Genomic DNA, 19,132 nt, shown 5'->3' with positions numbered 1-19,132 from the left:
GGGTGGTCGCGGCGGCGGGTGACCCCGGGGCGCTCGCTCGCCCGCCCGCCCCGCTGAGCTGAGCTGAGCTGCGGCGTCTCTCTCGGCGGCGGCAGGGCGCTTCTGGCACATCAGCGACCTCCACTGGGACCCCGGCTACGACGCGGCGGCGGAGCCCTCGCAGGTTTGTCCCTCGGGCGGCTCCCAGGCCGCGGTCGCCGCCGGGCCCTGGGGCAGCTACGTGTGCGACGCGCCGTGGCCGCTGCTCAGCTCCGCCGTCCGCGCCATGAGGAGCCTCCTGCACCAGCCCGACTTCATCCTTTGGACCGGGTGAGGAGCCGGGCCGGGAGCGGCGCCAAGGGCCGAGCGAGGGGGCTCCGTGACGGCCTGTCCTCCGCCGCCCCCTCAGGAAAAAAAAATAATAAATCAGGTGTAGGATTGGCCTCAAAGCCGTGCTTTTTAAAAATGAGGCAACCTGAGTTCTTCCAGGTTCACGTTTTCCATCCTTCCGCTGAAGTCCTGGGAGGTGAACGCCCCACGCTCGCGTTGTCAGGAATCTTCAGCTACCAAAAAAATCCTCCAAATGTTGCAAAAAATCAGCAGGGCTGGTTCTGTGCTTACCCACGCTCTTGCTGCGTGCCTTGATGCGGTGTGATTTGAGGTGTGCTGGTGTTTGGCCGGGAGCCTTCCTTAGAGAACGGGAACGCCCAAGAACTTAGCCTGAAGAGTTTCATAGTGAATTCAGGGTTCTTCATAACATAACTGTTTCAGAGAGGTGAGGTTTGGCTACGCCTTGAAATGCAAAATGGAGGCTTCTGGCAGAGCTGTACGAAGTGGAGGGGAGACAGCGGAGGGAGGCCCTTAGGAGCGAGAGGCTGGGCTCCCAGCACTGAGGGATTTTTCTGAGAAACTCCAAGTAAGGTGAGGGAAGATGTTAGAATTCACCATCCTTTCATTTTCTTCAATCATTGCCATCCCTGTCTGACTTCACACAAATTCTGAATACCCAAAAATGCTTGGGGGAATGGGGTGTGCTCGTTTTGTTGGCGCACAGAGCCCTGACTTGTTAAAGACACCAAGAGAAGGGGATCGGAAAACAGGCTTGTGGCATTTCTTCAAACTACAGAGAGGAAGCTGCAAGATTTGCTTCCAGAAGGGGCTATTTTTCTTTAAAATTATAAAGAACTTCCCTAAATAGAGCTTTCTCATAGTATGATGTCCAGAAGTGGGTATCTTGTTCTACAGGCCATAATAGCACTTACAGACAGTGAAAGATTTATTTGGTGTGATTTCTCTACGTGCATACATTCTTCTGTAATGCTTGCTTCTTCTAACAGTGCAGTGTTCGCAGTGTGCTTTTATCACCTCCAAGCATGATCTTCAGTGCTATTAACTAACCCACTGTTCCCACTTTATATTTGTGCAGATGATCGTTTCTACTTAGAAATAGCTGTTGGTCATTAAAACTTGTCTTCTTTTTCTCAAATTGTTTCTCCGAGTTCTTCAAAATTTTTCTGAATTTTAATCTTATCCTCCAGTGGGCTTGTAATCCTTAACCCAATATTGTCTAGAGATGCCAAAAACATTGAAATGGGTGTCTGCTAGATTTTTAGAAGTTAGATCTCAAGGATCACTGCCTTTCTGGAGACGTCCATTTGTTTAATTTTCAGTGAAAGAGTTATCTTGCTGCTGTCTTGTGTATAAAAATTTTTATTTCACTATTGCTGATCAGATTTACTACCAGACTGTGAAACACTGTTCCTTGTAAGATTGCCAGCATCTGTAGCATCTATTAAATACATAAACAAAAAAAATGTAGCCTTGTAGATTTTTCAAGACAGAATAAAACAGAGCAGGTCTTTACCATGAGCAATTCCTTGAAACTCTTGTTAGGGCCCTTGACAGTCAACATAGTGCTGCCCCAAAATGTTTTGATTATCCCTCTGTTTTCTGGAAGGCAAAAGAAGAACAGAGGGCATAAATCCAAGTTCTCTGCCTTATCACTTAAACATATGCACTGTTGGTCATAGATGCTGACTCTGCTGTTTTTACTTGTTTGTTTGCTTGTTTGTTTGCTTGTTTGTTTTCTCCAGAGATGATACTCCTCATGTCCCCAGTGAGCAGCTTGGAGAAAAACAGGTTCTGCATATAATTGAAAATCTGACTTCTCTGATAAAAGAAATATTTCCAGGTAGGATTTGAGAGAATGAATAGGGGAGAGGAGTACCAAGTCTCCTGGGAAGAACTTACTGTTGTGGAGAAATGATATAATTAGGAAGGGGAAAGGCACTGAAACGCTGCAGGCATTAGAACTAGTTTGTCCTCTTCCTAGTTCCTGTACAGGCCATTTGAATGAAGACATGTCTGACACACCCTTGATATTTCAGATTAATTCACTCAGAAGGAGAGAAAAGAAACATTTCTGTAAGTACTTGTTATGAAAAACAAGGCTGCAAAATTTCTCACTTAATCCATCTCAGCAGTAAAGGAACAAGTTTTATTGACAAGGAAATCTTACTAACTCTGACTATAAAGACATGGCAGTCTTGCTCTGGTGTGGCTTCCCTGAGAACAGATGGTCTTTACAGCATTGTATCCCTGGTCCACACAACCACACGGGTATAGTGTAGGTGGTGACCTTTTATGAAGCTCTCAAGCCATGCTGTTCTTTCTGAGTCTAAGTTCTTAAGAGAGCTTTGGTGCTGAAAAAGTCTGAAGTTTGGATAGATTCTTCTGTGCTTCCTTTTCTCTGTCTCTAGAAACTAAAGTCTATGCTGTGATGGGCAATCATGACTTCCACCCCAAGAATCAGCTTCCAGGGAAGGAACACAGGATCTACAACCAAACAGCTGAACTGTGGCGCTCCTGGCTGAATGATGCTTCCATTCCTCTGTTCAGAGCAGGTGTGGCACCACTAGCCTGTGTTAGTGTACTGGGAAGATGGGGGTGGTTAGGAGAGTCACCATGAATGAGCTATCTCTGCTTTTATTTCCCAAACTGCAGTGTTTGTAGAGGAAGGTTCAATTTAAAACTGATTCCTAACACTGAGTTTTCCTGCATGCAAGAACAGGAATATTTTATGCTTTAGTCTCTCCTGCTTTCCTAGAGCTATAGGAAGGTGTCTCTGCAGAGAATGGTGAGCTCAGTGAAAATAAAAAAGATCTCTCTAGAAAGCTGTTGGTGTAGACCAGCACTTTGGCAATCTATAGCTTCCCAGCTCCTGGACTGTCCTGTACATGCTCTTAACACCTTGGGCCTCCTTTCACCTTGAGTGGCTTATGAAGGATGAGAAGACACAGGGAAGAGTCACACCAAATCCATATCCTGGAATGGTCAGAGCTGCTGGTTATTCCGTAACCAGCCAGAGCTGCTGACACCTTGTCTAGATAGTGACTCTGCTGTGACTATTGCCAAGGAGAGCTGGGAGAGGTAAATGCACAGGGATTTGGGGACACAGCTGCCCATGTGGCCAGAACTCCAGCTCTTTCTCCTGCTGGTTGCTTTTTGCAGGTGCTTTCTACAGTGAGAAGCTGCCCAGCCCAAATACAAGGGGGCGAATGATTGTCCTCAATACCAATTTGTACTATGACCAGAATAACCAGACAGCTGGTGAGGAAGATCCTGGTGGGCAGTTCCAATGGCTGGAAGAAACACTGACCAATGCCTCAAAAGCAGAAGAAATGGTAAAAAAAAAAAAAAAAAAAAAAAAAAAAAAAAAAAAAAAAAAAAAGAGAGAGAGAGAGAAATATTTTAAAAAGCCTCTGTTCCAGGCTTCTCCTAGCATGGAAGAATGACATTCCTGATGCCCGTGTGTGCCAAGGACCAGCAAGTCAATGCTGTTTTCAGAAGCATGGTATCTGCATTCAGTGCAGCTCTTTGCATTGTAGGTCTTCATTGCTGGGCACGTACCTCCTGGTTTCTTTGAGAAGAAAAGAAGCAAGCCCTGGTTCCGGAGTAACTTTAATGAACGATACCTGAAAATCGTGCAGAGGCATCACAGAGTGATTGCTGCCCAGTTTTTTGGACACCATCACACTGACAGCTTTCGGATGTTTTACAGTGATACAGGTACTGATCTGGCCAGCCAAGAGTTTGTGTGATGGCTCTGTTCAGTTCCCCAAAAATCATTGCTAGAGAGGTTTTAAGGACTATTAGCTGAATGCAGCCAAGAAGCAAGAAAAAAGGCTCGTTTGCATCTTGCTTTCTAAAACGGCTTGTAAAATGCTTTGGTCAACAAGACACAACAGTGGGTGGGATTCCCCACCTAGACCTAGAGCTCCAGCCTTCTTTCTTACTTCCCCTTAGATTTTGTAGTTTCCTCTCAGAGTGCCTTGCTGCACCATCCTGATGTTTTCTGCACCTTAGCTGAGACATAAGGGAGCAACTATAGATCTTCACAATGGCATTCTGGGTAGCACTCTTTGGGTCTCATTCACTGAGCATGAATCTCCTGTTAACCCCTACTGTAGACTTTTTTGCTTATGCTGAGCTGCAGAAGGCCTGCTTTTGGAGAAATTGCATGCTCAATTTCTGATGCTGTTCAACACATTGATCTTCGTACCTGTGTTGGTGTAACTAGATCTGGTGAGCAATGGGTGCAATGTGGTGAGTGGCCAGGATGCTCACTGCAGTGTGATCTGGATCTCCTACAAACCATGCCTCTCCCGCTCATGGTTTGTTTTGCCTTTCTATTAAGGTTCCCCAATCAGTGTAATGTTCTTAGCCCCTGGAGTGACTCCTTGGAAAACAACATTACCTGGAGTGGCCAATGGAGCTAACAACCCTGGGATCCGGGTGATTGATTATGATCCAGACACCCTTCAAGTGAAGGTAGGGGATCCCATCATGCTTTATACAGTAGTCTCAGCTGGGTAAATTAATTCCTCCATGTAGTTTTAACAAGCAGGACTACAGGGAGCCAGGAGGCTGTGCAGTGCAAGCGCAGTGACACCACATTTGACTGGCCCAGGCCACCTGCCTGGATGAGACACAGCAATGGCAATGGAAGAGAGTTCAGACTTGTTTGTTCTTCTTGTCTTCAGCTAGTCTCCGTTTACACTTGCTTTACAGTCCAGGCAATATGGATTTCAGAACTTTCTTTGGGGACTAACAGACTTGCTTAACACCCTTCAGAAATTCTACCTGTCTACAAAATTATTCAGGTCTCACCTACATTCTGAATTAATTCGTTTTGTAATGGAGTCAGAAATTAGTTGAATTGCAGGGAAGGCTTCCATTTCCTTTGTCTTTCATTTGCAAAAAGATGGAGGATGGTGTTCTTGTGCCTTTTTTTGCAATGGATAAAGCATCTCTACAGATACTGTGTTTACATGTTTGCAGCATAAGAAGTGCATGCTGGTCTGTCCTAAAATACACTGGAGAAAGCTAGAGAGCTAGCGAAGCAAGGCAGAGAGAAAAAGAGCAAGAGTTTGAAAACAGGAGTTTTGTTGGACATTTTTATTTACTTTTGTTCACACTTGAGTAAATAACTGCTCGATTCTGTAACACTTCTCCAACTGCCCCTTCTGCCAGAGGACAGAGTTGATAATAAATATTGGAGTGATTCTTGGAGGAGGCCAGGCTGAAAATTCCTAATATTTCAAAATAAAAAGCAGAAAAAAGCCAACCTTTAAACACTTTTAAAATAGTAAAATGGGATAAAATTGCTTTTATAGTGAGTGCTGAATGTTTTCACTTGAGGCATCTGTCCCTAGGTTTGCATCTTGGTAGGAAGCATGGGTTGGGAGGCAGGTCACCTCCCACGATGTGTGCTGCCTGCTGCTGAATGCACTTTGTTGTGCTAAACAGCAGCATCTAGGAGAGTGGGCTGATCAGATCCTAGTCAACTGCTTCACTCAAGGGCTGACCCTTTCCTGATTTCTGCTTGTTCTGTTTTTTTTCTCCCTGCAGGATATGGTGACTTACTATTTGAATCTAACTCATGCTAATATGCTGTCCCCAACATGGGAGAAAGAGTATAGACTGACAGAAGCTTTCCAAATCCCTGATGCCTCTCCCCAGTCCATGCAAACAGTGCTGGAGAGGATATCGAAGGATGCACAGTATCTGCAGCAGTATTATGAGTTTAACTCTGTCAAATATGACCTTACCGTGTGTGAGGAGACCTGCCGCATTGACCATGTTTGCGCCATCAGGGAAGTTGGTTTCATACAATACAATGAGTGTATTAAAGCCAGCAGCCTTGCCTCTGCCATCACCAATGTTTTTCTTCTACTGTTCTGCTTGCTGTTGGCAGCAAGCACTCTAATGACTTAGAACAGAAGAGAATATGAAGAGAGGACATGCTTCACAGTACATTTGAATCAGCGATTTTGAATACTTTTGGCACTGAGGACTTACTTAGAAACCAAGACAAAATTAGTAGCTTTTAGTAAAAACTCTACAGTGTTGATTTGAACACTTCTAGTAAAGCTATTGGGAAAGGGTAATGATTGCCATGAAGCTTTCTCATGCCAGACTGTCCTGCATCAGGGAGTTTCCCTTCCTTCAACTGTGTCTTCTGTCTGAGGTGGTCTTACAGTTCAGCAGATCAGGGTCAGGCTTCCCCCTAGATTTTAACTTGATCTCTTAATGTATAAGAGCTGCAGGCTGCCTCACACTCCAAAGGAGTCTGCCTCCAGATAATTTCTCACGTTAGCACATACTTTTTTTCTTAAAAGACCACACAGCTGGAGACCTGGAAGGATTCATTTTAGTGACCTTGTATGGCTTTGCCTTTATGAGAAAAGCCAGGTAAGATTAATTCTTCCTCTGACAGTGTAGGAACTTTTACAAGTTTGGGCCATGATTTTTTCATGTCAATACCCAAGATGAGGCTCTGGGGCACAAAGCCTGATTTTTCAAGTCTTGGGCACAAACAGCTCTTCTCCAAACTTATTTTTTGCACTTTTAACTCGCATCCATTCATTTTGTTCCTTTCTTGCAATGCTGGGGCATTGCAAGCTGACTTTGACTGCTATGAAACACTAAACAATTCAGTTATTTGCCAGCCTTGGGCTTTTCTCAGCTTTCATCTGAGCCATGAGAGAACTGATACAAAGTGATATTATTGGACCCTTTTAGGTGCAGAGAGACCTAGAAAAAATATTTGTATTGGCTGTGAGCTCCAGGCTCCCAGAGATCTGACCGTGGGCCAAGGAGAACACAAGCTTGCAAAGCAAGTGGGAAGTCACACTCAGGACATGGAACCTAAGCACACCAATGTGTTAGTGCAATCCTAGACTGCTTGCACAATTCATCTGTGTGCTCTCAGCAGACTGTTTTGTCAGAAAGGTATATACAGCTGAGAAGTGGAAAAGACTCTGGAAGTGAGAATGAAGCCAGTCACTGTAAGCTGAATAGCACAGGTTGGCATGCAGATATGGTCTTGGCCTAGCAGAGAAGCACTAGTGCAACAGAGGTATGTCAGAAAAGAAACAATGATGCGAGAGGAATGGCTCTTGTCTGTAATGGTATTCATCAGATAGAGGATAGAAGACTGTTGTATGACTGTGGACAACCGATTGCTGCTCCGCACCCCAGTTTAGGGACTTCAGGCTTCAAGATCCAGCCTTTACATTCAAAACATGAAGCAGCCAGCTTGCATCTCAGACCTGGTCTTCACAACTAAAACTCTCTTTTGGCTGGCTATGAACAGCAGGATACTTTCTTTTCAGATGTTTTCTATGCTAGCTTTCCTCGCTAGTGTTGTGTAAAGGGGTACATACTTCCAGAAGGTTATGTAGCCATCTAGTATTCTGAGCATAAAAACCTACAGTATGTAAGTCCTTGTTCTGTTCTGGGGAGGTGTCTTACTGGGAGTTGATTTATAGCATCTGTTAAAGCTTAATGGGTAAGGTGAAACTGAGATGGATGGAGTGAAATAGCACCCAAGTGACAGCATATAGTGCTGTAGTGTGTGGTCTGTTGGAAGTAAATTGAATTCTAGACCCATAAATCAGCTGACTGAGAACAAAATTTACCAGTGTAGGGCCTGGGGGGAGGTGGGCTAAGGGCGCTGGTGCTGGTGGGTGGCTGTAGTACCAAGTTTTGCAATGCCCCTGAAATCTTTTTGTTGTTTGCACCAGCTTTACAAAACTGACAGTTCTTGAGCCAGTATCTCTGAAGGTTCCTTGCTTCTTCTGCTGATCCCCTGATTTGTTTCAAAGCAAACCCTTGAAACACACGTGGATGTGTGTTACAGGAAAACATTCACATTAAATAGAGCGTTAGAAGGTTGCAGAATTGACTGGTTTTACTATGTAGGTGGGGATGGGTCTCCCTGCAGTTCTGCAGGCCAAAGCATTGATGGCATGTGAAAATGGTTTCTGCTGAGAATTATATTGTAAATGAGCCAATATATGTGGATTAAAGGGAGTGAATGATTACAAAGTTCACCAAAAAAATGCTAGTCAGCATTGATAATAAATCTTTCCAGACCATGTATGTGGCAGTGTCTTCTCACCACCTCCACACCAGGTTGGGAATAACTCCATGGTTCCAGAGGCTTGGGGGGGTGGGGAGGGGGGGGAGGAGGAGGAGGAATAGGGATTTTGGCTCAGCTCTCCAGTTCCAGGGGGAAATGGAAATCCTGAGTGAAGGCAGGGGTATCCCTCTAACACCGCACCATCTCTGAGGGACACAGCTCAGCTTCCCAACCTTCACCCTCACCCCGGTCTCATTAGCACTTCTTCCTGAGCACTGGCATCTGTTTGCTCCTGCACGTGGGTACCTAACCCAGGGTCGGGATTTTTCCCACTGGTGGAGGAATCGGAGTCACTCAAGCAAAAGTGAAGTATTTGTGTGCGCGACCTCTGTATGTTTAAGCTCTGCGTTTTGGGTAATGGGCTCTTTGCTCTACAAGGGCCCTGAAGCGGAAAGGAAGGGTGAAGCCACCTGAGAAAGTGGCTGGCTGGTGACCGGGCAGAAGTAGGTGACCGAGGGCTGACAGGTGGCTGCAGGAGTACGCGGGGCGCTGCAGAGCCGGGGCGGGGCCGGCGGGCGGGGCCGAAGGCGGCCGAGGGGGCGGGACCATGGGCGGGGCCGAGGCTGGGCGGGGCCGAAGGCGGCCGAGGGGGCGGGGCCATGGGCGAGGCCGAGGCCGGGCGCGGTGGGGGCGCCGCCGGGAAGTTGTTCGGGCCGGGCCGGGCCGGGCCAGGCCGAGCGGAGCCGGGTGGCGGAGCCCGGAGCATGGCGGCCCGGGGCGACCCGCCGCGGTACCGGCTGCCGGAGCTGCTGCTGGCGGCGGCGGGCGTGGCGGGGGCGGTGCTGGACCTGGGCGCGGACGTGTGGCTGGCGGTGGGGTACGCGCGGGCCGGGCACCGCGGCTGGGCCGCGCTGGTGCTGGCGCTGCTGGCGGCCGCCTCGCTGGCCGCGCACGCCTGCAGCTGGCTCTGGTACGGCACCGACCCGCCGGCGCTGGCGCCCGCGCTGCCGCGCAGCTCGCTCGCCCTCCTGCACCTCCTGCAGCTCGGCTACATGTACAGGTAGCGGCCGGCCGGGCCCAGCCCCCCCGCACCCTCCTCCCCCCGGGCTGCGCCCCGTCCCCTCTGCCCCCCCCCCGGGCTGCGCCCCATCCCCTACCGCTCCCCCCGTACCCCCAGCCTAGGCTGTCTCTTGTCCTCCCCCCCCACCACCCAGTCTCCTCCTCCGCCCCCCCCCCCCGCCTTGTTCCCTTGTACCTGCGGTTCCCTGGCACGGTGACCCCCCCAGCCAGGGCACGGCCTGGCCTGGCCCGGCCCTGCCTTGCTGCCCAGGGACAGGGCTGGCCCTGACACAAGGAGGAGCCGCTTCCCGCCTTGGGCGCAGCGCCAGCGGCTCCCTCCGTGGGCGGCATCGGGGCCCCAGCGCCAGCCCTTCCCTCCAAGCTGCCTCCCGGCTCAGCTCGGCTCGGCTCGGCAGGGAGGCCCCCCGGCACAAGGGTCCTCTGCCTGCTGTCCTCTGACCAGCTTGAGCTCCTCACCCTTGTCCCACTTGGCCAAGCTGCATTCCCCCACCCCGTATCCCTGCCCTCGGCCAAAGAGGGGCTCCCCCGGAGAAGACCAAAGGAAAACTTTCTCCTGAAAGCGGTTGGAAAAGTGGCTCTTGCTCCTGACTCTTTCTGGTTTGCCTGGTGCTGTTAGAGCCGCTGCTGCAGCGAAACTTCCCGTTTCCTATGAAAATCCCTAGATTTTTGCGGGCCAGCGGTGTCGTGTTTCACCCTTCCACGTGGAAGCAAGAAGCGTTGCTTCCACTTTGGTTTCACCACTGGACTTCACCCAGCTGTGGTGTTTGGCTCGGAAATTGGGCGGGAGGATAGTTTTTAAAATAAACCCCAAACTGAATTGGAGAGGTCCAGTTGTGCAGCTCCATGTCCTGCAACACCTGCATGTAATCACGGATAAGACCATTGCATTGCTGCTGGTTATCTCCTGACCTGGAGCAGCTCCTCACTACATCTCTCCATACAGGTGTCTCCGTGCTCTGAAAATGGGCTGGAAGCTGTGCTGGGCACAGGCTGCATCAGAGGAGGAGCAAAGCCACATGGCCTTCCTTTCCCATGACATCAGCATGCTGCGGCTCTTCGAGACTTTCCTGGAGAACACCCCACAGCTCACCTTACTCCTCTACGTTATCCTGCGGACAAACAAGGCAGAGCCTTCCCAAGGTAAGGAAGTGATCGAGGACCAAGGGAGGGGAATTTCAGGGATGCAGGCTTAGGGTCAAAGTAGGCCAGGACAGGAGAGAGACCTTGTTGGGTGGCTGTGGGCTGTTCTTTAACCAGCAGGATGCTGTCTTTCTGCCCTTGCTTGAGGTTCTCAAGTGTCATTCTTCTCCATATCACACTTTTCCTTGATGTGATGGACCAGAGGGTGGACCTTTGTCCTACACTGACATGTCCTCGTGGACTGTGATGGGCCCAGGAGGGGGAAGTAAAAGCTGGGAGACCTCTGTGGTCATTTCCCTACCTCTCCTAAAGGCAGCCATGCCTGAAGAGAACCCTTCATGGAGTGGTCCTGTACCCACATGCATGGTCAAGACCCAAAGGTCAGGAGAGAAGTCAGGATGCTGTACTGGGAAGCAGGGCACTCTGATGCTGTTGTGGACACACACACAGAGAGTGGAGCAAAGCCTGATGAGGAAGGGAAGTGCTTTGGTACCCATCCAGGGATGGGAAAGAGCCTTCTAAGCAAGTGTTGCTGTGATGAAATGGGCCTAAAGAAGGGCAGTGCTCAGAGCCCAGCAGCATGTTGGCTCAGTACTCGTTTCTTGCCTGTATGGGCTGAAGGTTTCATTGGCCAGGGCAGTGGGCTCTGCAGTGCCACTCAGTCCCATTACCTCTTCTTCATCTCCTCGTCCAGCTAAGCTTGGTAAGGGAGACATCTGCTTGGAACAGAGCAGCATCAGCCTCCTCCATGAGAAGAGCAGAAAAGCAGGGGCAGAATAGGAGACACAGAGATGCTGATGCTATAACCCTCTGAAGCAGCCTCTGAAGCAACTTTCCTGGCTTGTGGACAGCTCTTTTTAGCTATGTCTGGCCAGGGAGGTATTAGGAGCAAGGGTAGCACAAAGGGTGTGAGCCCCTACTCAGTCTGCTCTACTGCTGTGTTTGCAGGAGTGGGGATCTGCACTGCTGTCCTGTGTGTGACCTGGTCCCTGCTGGATTATCACCAGTCCCTGCGCTCCTTTTTGCGGGATAAGTATGAGCTGAGCCTGTGTTCCTCCTTCATCTACTTCCTGTGGAACCTTTTCCTCATCTGCCCCCGCATCCTTGCAGTTGCCCTCTTTGCCTTGCTCTGGCCGTATGGTGTTGCTGTGCACTTCCCACTTGTGTGGTTGGCCATGTTCTTCTGGGTCAACATGCAGAGGACAGACTTCATGGGGTCGCCTGGCTCTGAGCAGCTCTACAGAGCCATAGTGGCTGTGATCCTCTACTTCAGCTGGTTCAATGTGGCAAAGGGAAGAACGTTGTACCGCAGTATCATCTACCATGGCTTTATCCTGGTGGACAGCATTCTGCTCGCTGTGTCCTGGCTCTGGTGCTGTTCACCCTCCGATGAGTACTTGTACCTCATCCCAGTGGTTTCTGCTGCCTTGCCCTGCTACGTTTTGGGGCTTGTGTTGAGACTCACCTACTACAAATGGCTGCATCCCAACGTGCGGGCGCAGCAACAGGGCGAGCATGACGAAGTAGATATCAGCGCAAGGACCGAGGGGCTGGATTTTCGTTTTGGCTCAGCACCAGCTGTTGTGAACAGGCGAATGCAGTGGCTGGCCCAGACCCATTTTGCAGTCTCCTTGCAGGGGGAGCAGAGCTTGCTCAATGGAAGTGCTGTTGCTGACACTGCTGTCTGAGTCCGAGTGCTTCAGATATGCAGGGAAGGTCTGTGCTTCACTGAAGTGATTTAGCGTGCTGGGGAGATGTGTTTGCCAGTCCTGCTTGGATGACTTGTGAATGCCCAGTGTCCCACAATCCATAGCAAGGCTCTTGCTGCTATGCAGCTTAGAAGATCCAGACTGTTAATGGTGGACTCAGCACATTGTGAAGCACAATCATGTCAACCTCTCTCATTATTTATTATTAGTCTTTTCCGAAAAAAAAACCACTTGCAAGTCTGTCCTTTATTTCTATGCCTCTTCTGGTGCCTGCTGTTGAGTTTGCTCAGTTCCCCATGGCCTTTCCCTCCCCCCCACCTCATGGATGTGGGTGCTGGTACTGGAGAGCTGGTTCTCTCCTTAGCAGCAGCTGTTGGATCATTCAGTTTGCAGACCTGCTTCTGCTGTTTTGCTCTGAAGGTCAAAGATTGCCTGGTATAAACATGTGACTCAGTATCCTGCTGAGAGAAAGGAAGGAAAAAGGCAGGAGTGCTTCCATGCAGCCTTTATCTGGCAGAGAGGAGGAGTAGGGCTGCTGCCATGTTATGGCAGGGGATTGTATGGTAGCCTCATGGTGCTGGGGAAGCACACAAAGTTGAGGTCCAAAAGCAGAGCGCTCTGGCCTCATGGCTAATGCTTTGCCTTTTGGAAAACATAGGAGCATTTCCAAATGTTAATTCCCTACAGGCAGGAAAAAAAAAAAAAAGCTGTGATGTTTGCTCTGTCTCTTCCTGCCTTTCCTGAAGGCCAAAGGCCTGTGGAAACAAGGACAGGGCTGAGCAGTGTGCTCCTCCAGAGCCCCAGCTGCTAAGCAGATTTTTTTGCTTTGTCTTGTTTTGTTTTGTTTTCCCCTGGGGTCCCCTCCTGGCTGCATGGGGGTTCCTCCTCCACAGGAGGCTGTTGCTGAAGAGGTTGTCCTCTGAGCAGGGAGGCCAAAACTGTAAATCTGTGCTGGGTAGCACAGACCGGGAGCACCCCCCCCTCCCCGCCCCCCGGTGGAGTTTTACTCTTTGCTTGGCTGATCCTCTGCTTTCTGTGACTCAGTTGGTCCTGCAGAAGATGCTGTGCGCTCCAGGGAGGGAGCAGAGGGCCTGTATTGAGTTGGTGCGAGCCAGGATGAGCTCCTTGCCCCAGAAGGGACTTGTTGGAGCAGCTCCTGCCCAGGACAGTGGCTGACAAGTTATTCCAAGTGAGGTGGACCAACCTTTGGAACGAACACACACACACACACACACACACACACACACACACACACACACACACACACACACACACACACACACACACACACACACACGTAGTGCAACTGTTGTCTCAGACACCCCCCCCCCCCCCCAAAAAAAACCAACCAAACAAAAAAAAACACCTTGTAAATCCAACCACTCATGTGTGAGTCTGGCATGAAGCAGCAGCACCTGGGTGCCAATGCCTTGCCCAGGCCCAGATACCACAGCGCTCAGCTTCTGACACTTTGGCCAGTGAGACCATTCTGCTTTGTAGCCACCATGTGGTTCAACTCACCTCCTGCTCAGGATTTGGGCCTGACATCCAGCTTGTGCTGAGGCCTGAAGCCTGCCAGGAAGAGCACCGTGAGGCTATCGCGAGAGCACCATGCATGCCAGCTACTCAAGCAGAAAAGCGTAAGGTCTGCTATCCTTGCCTGTTCATAACTACATGCTCATTAACATCTAAGACCGAAAGGCTTTGGCGTTAAGCAAGTTCTTGCTCCGTAACTGAAATGACCACTAGAGAAGATATGGAGCAGACTTCTGAGCTGGATGGTACCTGTTCATCCAAACACTACATTGGCCTGTAAATATGAGCTCCAAATAATCCATGACACTGCTGTCAGGGGTGGCACTGCCTGGGCATGAAGGAAATGGGGCTCCCTCAACAGATGGGGGTTCCCCATGAGCTGGAGCAAAGTCTAACTGGTGCCCCAGGGCCTCGTGTCTGTCACACAGAAGCACAGTGCTTCGAGGCAGGCCCCGCTCTGCTGGGCACCGGCAAAGGACAACACTGTCCGCAGCAGAGTAACAGCTTTGGGACGAACTCGAAGGCTGTTTGTCAGCCCTGGGCAAAAGAAAGAGGCAGAGTTTGAGTCTGACTCACTACTCAAACACAACATGCCTAAATCCTGGTTGCCACAGCCCTGCCATAACCTCAATGCCACTGATGTCCCTTCAGGACTCCGGAGGGGAGGAGGAGGCCACTCACTGCTGCCAGTGACAGTGCTGTGCTGGGACCCACCCTGGATCCAGCCCAGGTCCTGGGCCCTCACGTTGGACAGGAACTGACTGCAGGGTGGCAGAGAACATACCAGAGCAGTGACTATAGAAAATAAAGACTTTATTTTTTTCCAGTTCATAGGACACTTCCAATTACACAGAACATGAACAGTCGAAGGATCCACAGCCAGTAACACCCTCACGTTCACTTCTCCCCTGCCGTGGGCGGTGACATTATGACATTGCTGTGGGCTCTGGTGGGACCTTCTGCTTTCTGCGATGCTCCAGTCCAAGGGCCAACACAGCCCTTTCCACCAGGGCTCTTGGAGGCAGCAAACATTCGCGAATCAGATCTCAAAACCTAGGGGGCTGCAGTGAAGCAGAGTGAAGCTCAAGGTGAGGGCAGAGGCTGCCCGTGCAGCACCCAAGCAGGCTGTGAGTGAGCACCACCAGCCAGAGAAGGCCTTGATCTGTTATTCAGCTATTCAGACTCGTCACCAGTTCGACTACAGCCGGTTTGGAAATGACAGAAGAGCAAAGAGACAAAGAAGCAAATCAAATCTTGCATAAAGATGCTGTTCCTGACACCTCAGAGACAGGCAGATTCTTGAAGTCAGCCAGCAGAGGAAAAAATAAAATAGTCAGGTTAACCTTGATTTGACATGAACACAGAAATGTACCATCAACCTCCTCTTAGAAAAGTATTTTACATACATTCAAGGAGACATCGTATAAATATCAGTATGAAATGTCACTGGCTGCAATAGTTTCACATTCAGCTAAAATTTTGCTGACATTTTAAAATTTCCTTAAAACATTTTGAAGTAAACAAACACAAAGCAAAGCCTGCTGGCTGCCGGGCTGCTTGGTACCTCAGTTCCAGCACTTGCTGTGAGAACCTGGGCAAAACACATCCCACCTCCAACGCAGGACACCAAGGTTCTCCCCTGCAAGCTACTTTTTTTTTTACAGTTAATGAAGCAAAGGAGACACTTGCCCAAGCCAGACGGCGGGAGGTTAAGGCACAGGTTTCAATCCCAAAGTTAAGCTTGCTGGAGTACAAGACATGTGTTCTGAAGAGGTTGTTGCAGAGGCTGAAATACCACACAAGAATGCTTACAGGAGACCTCCGGATAGGCTGGTGACCTTCAGAGAAGTGTTTGAGAACCAGTACAGACTTCTCTGTGACTTCAAAGAAGTCCTGATCTTCTGATAACATCTGAGACCCACAGAACTAACGTGGTTTCACATGGCTCACCTTCTCCCAGACTGTCTCTGGGACTGACATGGTAACTAGGCTTTATGGGGACCTCAAAGGAACTAGACTATGGATCTAAGCGTATGGAAGCTGTAGCCCTGGCATCTCTCCTCCTCTGCTCGGCACGGGGCCCACCCTACTATGAAACACCCTTCCAACACACACCTGCAGACTCCCCCAATACCCGGGGCACACCCATACCTGGTCTCTCCACCCTGTGCACATGATGCATGGGAGTACATGTCGTTTATTTGTCTAGTGGGCTCCAGTTCATGCTTTTGTTCAAATCCTACTGCTGTTCACTTGAGCATGTTCCAAGATTGCTTCAAGGGCTACTACTGGACCAGCAGGCTGCAGCTGTCAGTGAAACCACAAAAAATTCCCCTGAATGAACTGTTAAGGAACACCACACACAGAAACTGGTTCCTCAAATTTTCCAACAGGAGATGTTATGCTGCTCACAGACAGCAGCTTCAACATACAGGGTATGCTCCTGAAGCTGAGGTTTTCTGGGGGGGATATGCAAACACAGTTTGTCTGCTTGAAATCAGAGCACAAGGCTAACACCTAGCAAGGAGCTGGATGGAAAAGCAGACTGCTCCCAGGACTTCAGCATCTTCAAGGAAGAGGAACTACTATTTTTTTTTTTCCTTTCCTTCTCCATCCAAACCAAAACTGAAGCTATGAACATTTAATACAAAGATCTCTGTGTCCTGCCAATCAGCTCTGGGGGTCCAAATTACTTGCTCTAGGCACCATCTCACTGGTAGTGATGGGAGCCAGGACAGGAACCAACATCCATGTAACAACAGTCACTCCTCCATGCTAGAGCGTGTGCTGCGCTGGTCTGAGCTCTCGTGTCAGAGCTGCCAGCAAATCCCCCAGCGCTGATGGGAATTATTCCTCAGTAATTAACAGTATGAAGTGGGGTAAACACATCACATGCTTCCATGGGCAAAGCCTAACTGGGTCAGTGTCCTCCTCAGAGCAAAATGCTGGGCCTTTCACACCAGTCCCCTGTGGGTGACCCTAGGGCCAGAGACCAGATGTCTGAAATGCTCTGAAGGCAGCTGTGCTTGGCTCAGCATGAAAAGCAGAGGTATGTGATGGGGATTAGAAGACATCTGTCCTCTGCACAGAAACCTCAGACACCTGCTAACTTGGTGCTATTGGGGCACAGGGAGGAGGAAAGTGCCACTGAACAAAGCCTGACCTGGCACCAAAACCAGTCTGGCTCAAGCTTCCCATTCCAGTCCCGAGTCTCCAGCTGGCTATTTCTGGCTAGTGCTACTGCAGGTCACCAGCTCCAGCCTTTTTCTTCTGAGATGGTAGCAGAAAAATCAGTCTAACCATCAGTCCCATGGCCAGTGTGCTCCAGGCTGCCAAGTCACAGTGTCCTAGAAAATTAAGTCCCTCTTAACAAGGGTTTTCTTTAAGTTGTTTCTACCTATGTAGTTAGGCTAATGCAAAGAAGAATACAAGGAATTTGAACCTGATTCTACTTAAAGGAACTCACTCACACAAATGGAATCAGGAAAGCAGAGGTGAAGGGTAATTACTGTACCCTTCTTCATAACATTCATGAGGCTTTAGTTCTCTCTCAAATTATTCCAGGGCCAAAAGTTCACATCTGAGCACTGTCTGCATAATGCTCTACTGTACGTAATGTTCACAGGTAGTTTCCTTCTCCCTTGCAGGGAAAATCTGTGGGATCTACAGTCTAGATCATGGATAGCTGGAATTCAATGATCTCCAGCCTGTAAATAGGGCTTGGGGCCATGAGCAATGTGCACACATTGACTAGAAACCAGTGGGATAACTGGGAACCCCAGTACTTTCCTCTACAAGGAACTACTTATTCCAGAAACATCCTCTTCTCTATTTTCCAGTAATCTCATGTTGAGGAAACAATGTAAGGAAATTGTAATAAATTAACTGCTTTGAACACACGCAGAAGGAGAGAGGACACATTTCACAGCAACAGAGGTATTTTTGCCATTTTCATTAATATTTCCCATGGATAAAAACAATAAATCTTTTTGGCTTTGTGAAACAAGGGAGGTTCAGCTCTGCCAACAGTATTTTTCTATAAAAATAAGGTTTTGTATTTACTTGGGTGCTATAGCTAAGTTGATTAGAAAGGAGAAGGCTCTTACAAACACTTCCGCTACTGTATTGCCCCTCTGGAGACTACCTGCTAGAAGAATTCAGCTAGCTTTCGTAAGTCTCTTCTTCAGACAAGCTCTAGCAACGAGTCCAGTGCTTCTTTATATGACACCTTTGTACCTGATAGGGCCTGTGCTCCTGAGGAAATGACCTGGTGCCACTTTCTACTGTACAATTTGCATTAGCTGTGTTTTCTTCATCAAGCTGAAAAGTGAGTCCCCAAACGTACGAGATTTCTGCCTCTTCAGAGACGGAGAAGGCTTGTAGGAGCTGCAGTCATGCCTATGCTCCAACTTCTTACAGGAAGTCTAATTCGAGGGCTTGGTGAAGGGACACAAGGTCTGCATGATTTGTGATCCTCCAGAAAGGCATGTTGTGCTGTAACAAAAAGATGACAAAGTTAGTTTTATCAGAGTGATTTTACAGCTAAGTAGAGTTAACCTGTAGAATCAAGCAACACAGCCTTTGAGATGGCACTGTCTGAGCGTACCACATTTAGGATTTATCCCAGCCATATGTGTACTGATGCTAGAAGCCTGTCTCATCTGCACATCTGTTCATGATAGGCATCATCACTGTCTTTCAGCTGCTCCACACAATCGTGATGGAAATCTCAGTGCCCAGCTGTGAGCTGCTGCTTCACAGAGAAAAGCCTTTGCAGGGCTCCCAGGGAATCTGTATAGATGACTACACTGCCATATGGCAGAGTAAAGCCTACAGAGACTCTGTCCTGGCAGCAGTCTGTGCACCTCACTGCTTTCAATTAGCACAACTGGACAACCCATTCATTCTGTCCAAACCATTTGCTCCTGTCTTGCAATTCAGACTAATGGTAGGTGTTGTCTAACTATTTGATTGCTGGCAATTGAGTCCTGGCTCATTCAGGGCTTCAAAAAGAAATTGTACGATATTGATTAATAGCCTCATTCTATGATAACATCAAGACACTATTGTACAAGGACAATGCCACACTAGCAGACAAGTACACATTAACTACAAATCTGAACAAGAGCAGAACAAACAGAAAACCATCAAGAGACCGATAACTCCCCGTCCTAAATGTAGTGAATGATCTTTTCTGCATCAAAGGCAAAAGCTCCCCTATCTGCTTCTGGCCTGAGGAATACAGCCCTGGAGAGTCCTTGCA

The 19,132-nt window shown here is 49.0% G+C and overlaps 3 protein-coding genes across 14 annotated transcripts in view; 2 read left to right on the top strand and 1 right to left on the bottom strand.

Moving 5' to 3' along the window:
* Positions 1–94: 94 nt before the first annotated feature.
* SMPDL3B (sphingomyelin phosphodiesterase acid like 3B) lies at positions 95–8,422 on the top strand. 4 transcript variants are annotated; one of them, XM_062594195.1, is made up of 7 exons: positions 95–163; positions 2,073–2,170; positions 2,739–2,882; positions 3,490–3,662; positions 3,867–4,047; positions 4,676–4,809; positions 5,890–8,422. In XM_062594195.1, exons 3-7 carry the CDS (start codon positions 2,759–2,761, stop codon positions 6,253–6,255), a joined length of 978 nt encoding a protein of 325 aa, XP_062450179.1. In that variant the 5' UTR covers positions 95–163; positions 2,073–2,170; positions 2,739–2,758; the 3' UTR covers positions 6,256–8,422. The 4 variants fall into 4 exon arrangements, with proteins under 4 accessions (XP_062450179.1, XP_062450177.1, XP_062450176.1 ...); XM_062594192.1 differs by lacking the exon at positions 95–163 and adding an exon at positions 700–900; XM_062594193.1 differs by lacking the exons at positions 95–163; positions 2,073–2,170 and adding an exon at positions 235–309.
* A 701-nt stretch (positions 8,423–9,123) lies between these two features.
* Positions 9,124–12,513, top strand: XKR8 (XK related 8). The gene is made up of 3 exons (XM_062594246.1): positions 9,124–9,464; positions 10,428–10,624; positions 11,573–12,513. Exons 1-3 carry the CDS (start codon positions 9,169–9,171, stop codon positions 12,310–12,312), a joined length of 1,233 nt encoding a protein of 410 aa, XP_062450230.1. The 5' UTR covers positions 9,124–9,168; the 3' UTR covers positions 12,313–12,513.
* Positions 12,514–14,665: 2,152 nt separating this feature from the next.
* The window catches only part of EYA3 (EYA transcriptional coactivator and phosphatase 3), a 66,323-nt gene continuing 61,856 nt past the window's right edge, over positions 14,666–19,132 (bottom strand). For all 9 annotated transcript variants that reach the window (XM_062593936.1, XM_062593939.1, XM_062593937.1 and 6 more), the window contains one exon: positions 14,666–18,363. In XM_062593936.1, coding sequence (XP_062449920.1) covers positions 18,283–18,363 — 81 coding nt within the window. In that variant the 3' untranslated portion in view covers positions 14,666–18,282. The remainder of the gene's footprint in view (positions 18,364–19,132) is intronic.

Source organism: Rhea pennata, chromosome 23 (assembly GCF_028389875.1).
Source record: "Rhea pennata isolate bPtePen1 chromosome 23, bPtePen1.pri, whole genome shotgun sequence".
NCBI lineage: Eukaryota > Metazoa > Chordata > Aves > Rheiformes > Rheidae > Rhea > Rhea pennata.
Note: the sequence above shows the minus strand (reverse complement) of the source record. Positions and strands in the feature narration are given on the sequence as shown.

Bases quoted from the DNA above. Each gene is read 5' to 3' on its own strand.
- SMPDL3B (XM_062594195.1), top strand. From the start codon at position 2,759: ATGGGCAATCATGACTTCCACCCCAAGAATCAGCTTCCAGGGAAGGAA. The intron at 2,883-3,489 runs GTGTGGCACCAC...TGCTTTTTGCAG, and splicing joins CATTCCTCTGTTCAGAGCAG to GTGCTTTCTACAGTGAGAAG. The intron at 3,663-3,866 runs GTAAAAAAAAAA...TTTGCATTGTAG, and splicing joins CCTCAAAAGCAGAAGAAATG to GTCTTCATTGCTGGGCACGT.
- XKR8 (XM_062594246.1), top strand. From the start codon at position 9,169: ATGGCGGCCCGGGGCGACCCGCCGCGGTACCGGCTGCCGGAGCTGCTG. The intron at 9,465-10,427 runs GTAGCGGCCGGC...CTCTCCATACAG, and splicing joins CAGCTCGGCTACATGTACAG to GTGTCTCCGTGCTCTGAAAA. The intron at 10,625-11,572 runs GTAAGGAAGTGA...CTGTGTTTGCAG, and splicing joins CAAGGCAGAGCCTTCCCAAG to GAGTGGGGATCTGCACTGCT.